The 9,367-nt window shown below is 37.5% G+C and overlaps 1 protein-coding gene across 1 annotated transcript; it reads right to left on the bottom strand.

The window, feature by feature from the left end:
* Positions 1 to 987: 987 nt before the first annotated feature.
* Positions 988 to 9,134, bottom strand: LOC107851273 (aldehyde dehydrogenase 22A1). Its single transcript, XM_016696226.2, has 14 exons — positions 8,726 to 9,134; positions 5,802 to 5,845; positions 5,578 to 5,670; positions 4,899 to 5,026; positions 4,371 to 4,493; positions 4,094 to 4,247; positions 3,754 to 3,857; positions 3,601 to 3,679; positions 3,353 to 3,448; positions 3,046 to 3,183; positions 2,493 to 2,708; positions 2,227 to 2,418; positions 1,399 to 1,542; positions 988 to 1,316 (listed from the first exon to the last, which is right to left on the bottom strand). Exons 1-14 carry the CDS (start codon positions 8,835 to 8,837, stop codon positions 1,161 to 1,163), a joined length of 1,779 nt encoding a protein of 592 aa, XP_016551712.1. The 5' UTR covers positions 8,838 to 9,134; the 3' UTR covers positions 988 to 1,160.
* Positions 9,135 to 9,367: the final 233 nt, after the last annotated feature.

A 9,367-nucleotide genomic window follows, 5' to 3' on the forward strand; every position in this document is an offset into this window, starting at 1 on the left:
TGAGTGAAATAACAAGAATTGACAATTTTTTGCGATTTTGTGTGTTAGCTTGTGGGGAGGGGGGGGGGGGGGGGCCGAATGCATTTTGAACGAAACTTCTTAGATCCGCGTGAGGCGACCTATTAGATAGATTATGTTGCTTTGACGAGACAGACAAGTTTTCTTTTTAAGATATATGAGCGAAATAGCAGGAATTGGTGATTTTTTTTGTGATTTTTCATGTATGTTAGCCTATGGATTGATGGGGGTGTGGGAGTCCGAATGCATTTTGGGTGAAGCTTCTTGAATCTGCTCATGATGACCAATTAAATAGATTGTGTTGTTTTAAAGAGTTGGATGCAGATTTTTTAAGATATATGGGCGAAATAACAAGAATAAAAGCTTTTTGCGATTTTTCATGCGTGTTAGCTTATAGATTCATGTGGCCGTCCGAATGCGTTTTAAGTGAAACTTCTTTGGTCCACTCGTGACGACCTATTAAATGGATTGTGTTGCTTTGAAGAGTCGGACAGAACTTCTTTTAAGACATATGAGCGAAATAACTATAATTGAGACTTTTTGTGATTCTTCCTATGTATTAACCTATGATCGATGGAGGGGTGCGAGCGTCCAAATGCATTTTGAGCAAACTTCTTGAATCCTCTCGTGACAACGTATTAAATGAATTTTGTTACTTTAGAGAGGTGGACGAAGCTTTTTTAAAAACATATGAGCGAAATAGCAGAAATTGAATTTTTTTTACAATTTTTTTGTGTGTATTAATATGAGTTGATGAAGGCATGCGTTTTGAGTGAAATTTCTTGGGTCCGCTCCTGAGGACCTATTAAATGAGATGTTTTGCTTTGGAGAGGTGTTTCTTAAAGACATGAGCAAAATAGCAGGAATTAAAAATTTCTTGTGATTTTTCGTATCTGTTAGCCTATAGCCTATGGATTGATGCAGGGTGTTGGAGTCCAAAGTTTGTGTGTGTGTTTAACAAAGCCACAATTTCATATGAATGAAAGCTGGTTAGAATTAATTCGAATTGATCTGAATAATCCTGACACAAAACCAAAATTGATCATCCTAGTGATCATCGGTAAACATAAGTGGGAGTTCAACTTTGAAAGTAACTGCGCCAGATAGAGGTAAATGCATCAAGTTCTGAGATGAGCAGTGTCTTAGTCGTTTCTCCTCCGATTGCTCGTCGGGGTAGGTTGTTCTGAGAGGATTTTCAAAAGATTCACCAATGCGCGTAAACGATCCCATATGTTCAAACCATAAAGAGTATGCACCAGAGATTCTTGGAACTCGAATCCATTCTCAGCAATAGGATACTGCAAAAGATGGGGTAAAATGTACTTACTATGACATGAAATGTATGAATGACGGCATGATTACAATAGATGAGCAACTCACCTGAATAGGCTTGGGTATCTTGGTTTTAATAAAAGGCCACCAACGGTCCTCCACAACGGACTTTACAAGACAGCAAGCTCGTAAGCCTTCAACACCAGCAAATCTTCCAAATCCACTGTCTTTGACTCCGCCGAATGGCAGGGACTGCATATTGTTGTTCAGGAGAAAATGTTAGAAGGCTAGATTTTAAAAAGAAACAAGAAAAAGGGGTGTTGGGAGGTCCAAACTCTTAAACAAAAGGGGCTTTTCGAGGATAAACAATGTTGGACAAAGCAACTGTTTACATAAAAAGTTAAGTCTTTTGAGGTAGTTGGCCTTTGGAAGAGATATTTCAAGGTAGCACATGGCAAAGGTTCCAGGACCAATGACAGGCACGGGAAGATCATGATCATCAGGAGTTGAGAATCGGGGTGAGTGATCATCAGGAGTTGAGAATCGGGGTGAGTCATGAGGGAAAAGGTAGGGTAACTGCTGATTGTGTATGCAACAGTTACTTTTGGCTGTAGAAGAGAGAAGGTAAGGAAGCTGGCTTCTAGCTCGTCAAATTTGCAAATGCTGACATTAAGGGCAGAAAGAGGATCTTTTTGTTCTCCTTTGATGTTAAGGTTAAGAAATAATAAGATCTTGTTACTGAAAATAATAATAACGAAGGAAAATATATGGCAATCAGTAATGGAGTTCTCGAGCAGATGCAACAGGGTACTTGTCTGAGGTTCACAAAATTCTCTCTAATTTGTACTCATACCTCAACCATTATAGCAAATAGTCACAGATAAGTATGCCAAACTCTTTGGTAAAATGGCTCAAGAGCCTGGTGCCTACAGGTACCTGACACATGTAATTTGATGCAAAGTCATTGACAGCAGCCACTCCACAATGTAATTGTGAAGCTATCTGCCTAGCACGACGCTGACTGCCCGAAAATACAGCACAACCAAGCCCGTAGCTTGAATCATTTGCAAGCTGAACAGCTTCCTCATCAGAGCTGAATTTCATTATCGGCAGTATTGGTCCAAAAGCCTGCAAGCAATAGCCATATGGAGTAAATTATACCACCTTTATCTCAGTAGTAACTAAAAAGATAATGATGATACCTCCTCCTGCATCAATTTCATTGTGTGATTTACATTTACAATCACAGTAGGAGGGAAGTACTGATCAACAGCACCTTCGCCAATATTGCCTACACTTCCTCGAGCAATAATTTCAGCACCTTTGTCTAGAGCATCATTTACTAGGTATTGAAGCCTTTCAGAATGCTCTTGCATGCATATGGCTCCCATGTCATACTTCCCGGACAGAGGAGGTCCCTACAATAAAATCTTCAGTTTTGATTACATAAATATTTCAGAAAATAAGACTATGCTAGCAAAATCCCGAATTTCAAAGTCATCAGAGAGAGAATAACCAGTTTTCTGTTTAGGATTCAGGCAACTATTGTGTATTTCTCTCTCATTTCCAGGTAAACTCATACTTCTACTGCTTACAATTATATGATCTTCAAACTAGAATTTAGATAGGATCAGTAAGCCATCTAAATAAGAAGACAAAAAGCCACTATATGCAAAAATGCTATGTTTCATGAAGTACAAAGATTTTACAATGCATCGAGTTGAAAATATGGCACAAATGAGAAAAGTTACATACAGCAGTAACCGATTTCACAATTTTAACAACTTCAGCAACAAAAGAAGAGTAAACGTCCTTGTGAACATAAAAGCGTTCTGCACCAGCACAATTCTGCCCGCTTGATTGGAGAGCTCCTCTAGCAGCGACTTGTGCAACCTGCATCAAATTTACTTTGTTCTTTAAAGACTCATGAGAAAAAGATCTAGTTGAATGATCTTCTTTCTTTAACTTCTCATAGAGATATTTCAATGATTTTCCTGTCATAGTTGAAAGCAATCAAATGTATTTGACCCCCAAAATAGAAGCAGACTGGAAAAGTTTATACCTGTGGCACATCAACATCTTCACAGACAATAAATGCGTCTTTTCCACCAAGCTCAAGGGTAACTGGTATCAGTGTATCTGAAGCACTCCGCATAATCTGTTGAACATTACGTCAGAACATTAGAAGTTATAATTTTAGCAGAAAAGAAAAGTAAGTCAAAGGTATAGAGACAATGAAAGTGGAAGTTAAGTCGATCCATATTAGAGCAGAAAATATAAGCATGTATTCTATGTTCAGGCAGAGTCTACCTTTTTGCCCACACCAGGAGATCCAACAAATATAATTTTGTCGACAGATGATACTAGTGCTTCTCCAGTTTCAGCAAAGCTGCCAATGAAATTTTAAAAATGTATAACAAATCAACTCAGAGCACAAAGGATAAATGTTTGTATAATCCATACCCTGTTATAACTTCTACCAAGTTCTCAGGAGCTCCAACTGCTGCAAGAGCAGTTTGAATTATTCGCAGATAGAAACACCCAGACCAACTTGCATGTTCTGAGACCTAAGGTAACAAAGAGGTGATTTGTCAAAAGTCAAAAACCGCAGTTTCTTTTGGTAGTTTGCTTCCATGAGGTTGCATATTTTGCAGGTCTATTTATGTGTCTATATTTAAAGTTCAAGATCTGATCGCTACATTTAAGCATGCTCATCTCAAATATTTCCCAATTGCATTCCATGTTACTAAAGTTCTATCCGTGAGCAAACAAGCAATGTACGAAGTTGGAAAAGAAAAAAGACCTTTATCACAATAGCATTCCCTGAGAAGACTGCAGCCAACATTGGATTGAAGATATTGTGAAATGGGTAATTCCATGAAACAATAGCACCAACAACACCAAGAGGAGAAAATTCCACTTTTGCAACCTTGTGAAGCATTGATCTTCCACATGAACTGCAAGCCACCACAACACACAACCATAAATTTCCTTTACCCCCTAGGTATCAAGGATAGAAACCATGTAAGTTATGAATCCACTTTTTTATTGAAATGCAAGGAAGCATTTGAATAACATACCGGTATTCAGGCTTTAGCCACTTTTCACCCTCTGAAAGAAGCCAATGGATTTTTTCACATGTAGTCATTATTTCTCCCAAGGAAGCATCTACCATTGTTTTTCCAGTATCACGTGAAGAGATGCTGCCAAAAGTTGTTCAGCGAAATCATCCCATCAAGTCAAATGAAAATACGAAGATAAGTAGCAGTTTAGCATGAATAAGAGGCAGTTCCAATGCAACTAACTCTTAAGACCAAAATTAAATTGTGTCATATGTGAGAGAAAAGAGAAATTGGACCAAAGGTAGGTTTTCATAATCATGAGATTATTCTGCTACTTTTGTTTTTGGTTATTTATGATAAGTGAGACTCTCTATTATATCATTAGTTATGTTGAGAATTGTTAGACAGAGAACTTTGAAGAAACCAACACATGGAGCAATAGCAGTTCGGTGTCAATCATTACGCTCCTCCGGCATAATTATATGTGTCAATACTGTTGGCAGTGTAAAGTAGCAGTTAGCCAGTTTTAACTGTTAAGTTCCTTACTTGCATATAAGGTCTTGATGTTCAATAATATACTTCAGAAGTATACGTAGAAACTGGCGTCTTTGCTTGAAGCTACTCTTTGCCCATATCTTCTGAGCTTTCCTTGCCTGCCCAACCCGCTCCTTAACCTGAGCATGATTTAGTTTGTTAATTGCATTTGGCTTGCATGCATATACCTCACAAAAAGGCCTTCGATGCTGGTTTAAGGGGCGAAGAGCGAGGAAATTAATAAGATTGCAGATGTGAGGTGGAGAAAGATAAGGCAAACCACGGGGAACGTCCACCACTTTAACTATGACATGGCCTACCGTGTTGCAAAAGTATGGCAAGTTAGGATTGTTTTTATGATGCTAATCTTAGCACCCCAGTTTCGTTTATTTATAAGAGAAAACCTATCTTGAAGTTCATGTATACATTTATCACATAAAGTTTCTATGATAATAAGCGGCAGTAAAAAGAAACAGTTAGCTGAATGCCCAATAATCTTTATAACATGACTCAGTATCTTTATGCAAAACTTCAGACAAAAACTTTAGATAGTGTAAAAAACTTTAGATAGTGTACAATGTACAAAGGGAAGGAGGGAAGAGGAAAAGTTAGTTTAGTGCACGACAGGAGAACTTGACATTTAGTATAACGGAACACAAACATCATATTTGTATTAGAACAAAAATCTGACCTCATCAGGTTTCAGTGCCGGGAAATAACCCAGGTACTTCATTGTTGCAGGTTCATAGCACTGAACTTTGTCCGTATGCCTTCTCGAGGGAATCTAAATGTGCAAAATTCCAAATGAACCATAAAAAGTTCCACAAAAGTAAGAGAGCAAAGTCCATTTGAAAAAGAAAAAGAGCATACACCAAAATTCAATCTAAGCAAGTAGGCATTTCATTCATTACTTACATAAATGAAGCTGTTGTCTTTAGTCTGATTCCCGTCATCCAACACTACAAGACCAAGAATTCTATTAACAACCCAACATTGTAATAGATTCAAAATATCAACACTGTAAAACCATGAGGAGCACGAAAATAAATGAAATAGCCTATTCAGTTTGTCCCAATTTATGTGACACCTTTTTGCTTTCTGAGATTCAAAGTATATCGACTTTGACCATCATTTATCTTTAATTATATATTTTCAACATCTTGGCATGAGAAGAATATCAACTGATACTATTTGCGGTATAACTTTTGAACATCTAAATTTTAGGCATAATAAATAAACACACGCTCAAACATGGCCATAGCTGACAAGTAAATATTCCAACTTTGAGTATGAACGTCTAGACACCTCAATTCGTCTCCATTGTGAGAGTTGACTCCAACTTATAAATAATCATCTCGACACCTACAAAATTTGTGTCCCGACTCACGTCACTAGCGAGTTGGAGTATACAGTTGACAGTTAAGACCAAGTTGAGTTGTCTAGATGTGCACTGTCAAAGCAAGAGTACTTCCTTGCCAACTGATACGATTCAAATGGCCGCCTTAGCTTTCAATGACATCATTCGAAGTCGGTACGTGGGGCATCAAGCTTTGGTCACATTAAGGAAACGGGATCCTACATGGAGGGGCCGATTTGAGTACACCAAAGAGCAATCCCACGTGTGAAAGATTGCTTGGAGCATTGAAGATTGAGGACTCACGGTTTAGGGCCTTCATTAAGGACATTTTGGTTACTTAGCCTTGTCCAAGTAACACTCCATGACCACCCCTTCTCATTAAGGGTATTGTGGTCATTTTGTAATGTAATAAGTTAGACTATAAATAGGTTCTATTAGTTCATTTGCTAGTTAGTTTATGAAAGATGAAAGATTGAAAACTTGAAATCCTCTCTCTTGAGAGTAGACCACCTTAGTATAGTCTTAGTTAGGACTTGGAAAAGTCATCCTGGGGTTGAAAAAGCCAATATTGTTCTTTGCTTGGAAACGGTGGATCTTGAGGTGAGTCGATTACCTTGGCGGTCACCGTAAGAGTGTGTTTTTGATTATTACATTCATTAGGGGTTAATGTTGAAATATACTTGGTTCTTAATCTTGTAATAATATTGGTCTCACTATCTATCCTTTCATTATTTTGCAAATCCGTGTGTTTTTGTGTTTGTCATCTTGTATCCCTTTGTGTTGCTTGTTCTTCTCACGTTTTGTGGACTGTTTTGGCATCTTGGTGGACTGATTTGTATCACCAACTAAAGCCAAAATTTAAGTGTTCGTTTATCTGTAGCATAATACATAAATAAACACTCAAACTTGAACTCACCTAGCAAGTGCTCGCCAACTTTGAGAGTGAATATCTAAACACCTCAACTTAGTCTCAACTAACAACTTAATACTACAACTCGTCCCTGTTGTATCTCATGGTCACTTGACATTGATGCATCACACAAATTCTGATCATTTTGTAAGTTGAAGTGTTCCACCAACACAATGAACACAAGCTGAAGAATCCAGATGTGCATACTCAAAGTTGGAGTACTTACTTGCTGACGCCAGGTTAAGTGTCTATTTATTTTTATTATGCCTAAAATTTAATTCCAAAATATCAAGCCGATCTAGTCCAATTAAGCTCAAAGACTAGTCAAATTAACTCTTCATATGCGAAAATTGTCGCATAAATTGTAACGAAATTAGTAACTACTAGCACATCCCACTTTACTAGTCTCCGGTGTGTCAACTAACAACAGAACAATACAACTCATCCCCCTACGCCTCGTGGACACTCGACGCTAACATTTCAATTTTCACATAAATTTTAGAGGTGTCTAGATGATCATTTTATAACAAGTTGGAGCGTTCAACTGACACAGTGCACACAAGTTGAAGCATCTACACGTGCATATTCAAAGTTGGAGTACTTACTTGCCAACTGAGGCCAAGTTGAGTGTCTATCTATTTTTATTATCCCTAAAATTTAATTCTCAAATACCAAGTCGATGTAACCCAATTAAGCTCGAAAACTAGTCAAAATGACTCTTCATAAGCCAAAAGTGTCACATAAATCATAACGAAATGAATAAATACTAGCACATTCCACTTTACTAGTCTCCGTTGTGTCAACTAACAACCGAACAACACAACTCATCCAACTACGCCTCGTGGACACTCGACGCTAACATTTCACATAAATGTTAGAGGTGTCTAGATGATCATTTTATAATAAGTTGGAGCATTCAACTTACACAAAGCACACAAGTTGAAGCATCTAGACGTGCATACTCAAAGTTGCAGTACTTACTTGCCCGTTGAGGCCAAGTCGAGTGTCTATTTATTTTTATTATACCTAAAATTTAATTCTAAAATATCAAGTCGATCTAACCCAATTAAGCTCGAAGACTAGTCAAAATGACTCTTCATAAGCGAAAAGTATCACATAAATCGTGACGAAATGAGTAACTACAAGCACATTCCACTTCACAAGCCTCCGGTGTGTCAACTAACAACTCAACCATACAAATCATCCAACTACGCCTCGTGTACACTCGACACTAACATGCCACATACTAAATGATCATTTTATAGTAAGTTGGAGCGTTCAACTAACACAATGCACACAATTTGAAGCGTCTACATATGCATACTCACGTCATTTTGAGTATCAAATTTAGCTTAAAAAATAAGTCACATACTTTTAGCTAACATCATCATCATCATCAACAATAACAACAACCGTCCCAGTGTATTCCCACAAAGTGAGGTCTGGGGAGGGTAAAACGTACGCAGTCCATACCGCTACCTCCGAAGAAGTAGAGAGGCTGACCCCGGCTATAATTTTAGCTAACATAATAAGCAAAAAAAAAAAACTACGTCGTTTTGGTGAGAAGCTTACCATCAGAAGTGTCGACGTCAATGGCAGGAACATTAGAAGGAATGAGCAACAACAGTAATTTACAGATCCCAAATGCGAACCCGATAACAATCAAAGGCCACCAAAACGCCATTATAGAAGTTTCTAGAAGGTTCGGGAAGAAGGAAAACGGAGAAGAAAATAGAAATAGTTAGGGTTTTAGAAGGAAATTTGAATGAATCGCCATAGCCATGGAGAAGAAAGAAAAAAAAAAGATTCTCAGTTTGCGCCTCGTAGAAATCGCTTTTTCAGTCTTCAGCTATAAATAAATAAATAAATAACTGATGCACTGAGTTATTGGCGTTCTAATTTATTTAAATATTGAAGGGTGGTTTGGTAGGGTGGATTAAGAAAAATAGTACAATCTCCGTTTCAGCATTTAATCGAGCACGAAATTTAAGAAATAAATAATCACTTTGTAAAGTTTACAAAATTATTTATCTAAATATTTACTCTGCCCCTTTCAAAAAGAATGACCTACTTTCCTGTTCAGTCCGTTTAAAAAAGAATGATCTCTTTCTCTTTTTGGGCAATACTTTAATTTCAACTTTCCACGTGGGATATTTGGGACCACAAGATTAAAGGATATTTTGGTACATTGACACAACTTTAATTTAAGACCAC

This window comes from Capsicum annuum, chromosome 12 (assembly GCF_002878395.1).
Source record: "Capsicum annuum cultivar UCD-10X-F1 chromosome 12, UCD10Xv1.1, whole genome shotgun sequence".
Lineage (NCBI taxonomy): Eukaryota > Viridiplantae > Streptophyta > Magnoliopsida > Solanales > Solanaceae > Capsicum > Capsicum annuum.

Excerpts from the sequence above, each read along its gene's own strand:
- LOC107851273 (XM_016696226.2), bottom strand. The coding sequence starts at position 8,837 with ATGGCGTTTTGGTGGCCTTTGATTGTTATCGGGTTCGCATTTGGGATC. Across the intron at positions 4,494-4,898 it reads CATCAAGACCTTATATGCAA|CATCTCTTCACGTGATACTG; the intron begins GTAAGGAACTTA and ends AACTTTTGGCAG. Across the intron at positions 3,858-4,093 it reads GGAATGCTATTGTGATAAAG|GTCTCAGAACATGCAAGTTG; the intron begins GTCTTTTTTCTT and ends TTGTTACCTTAG.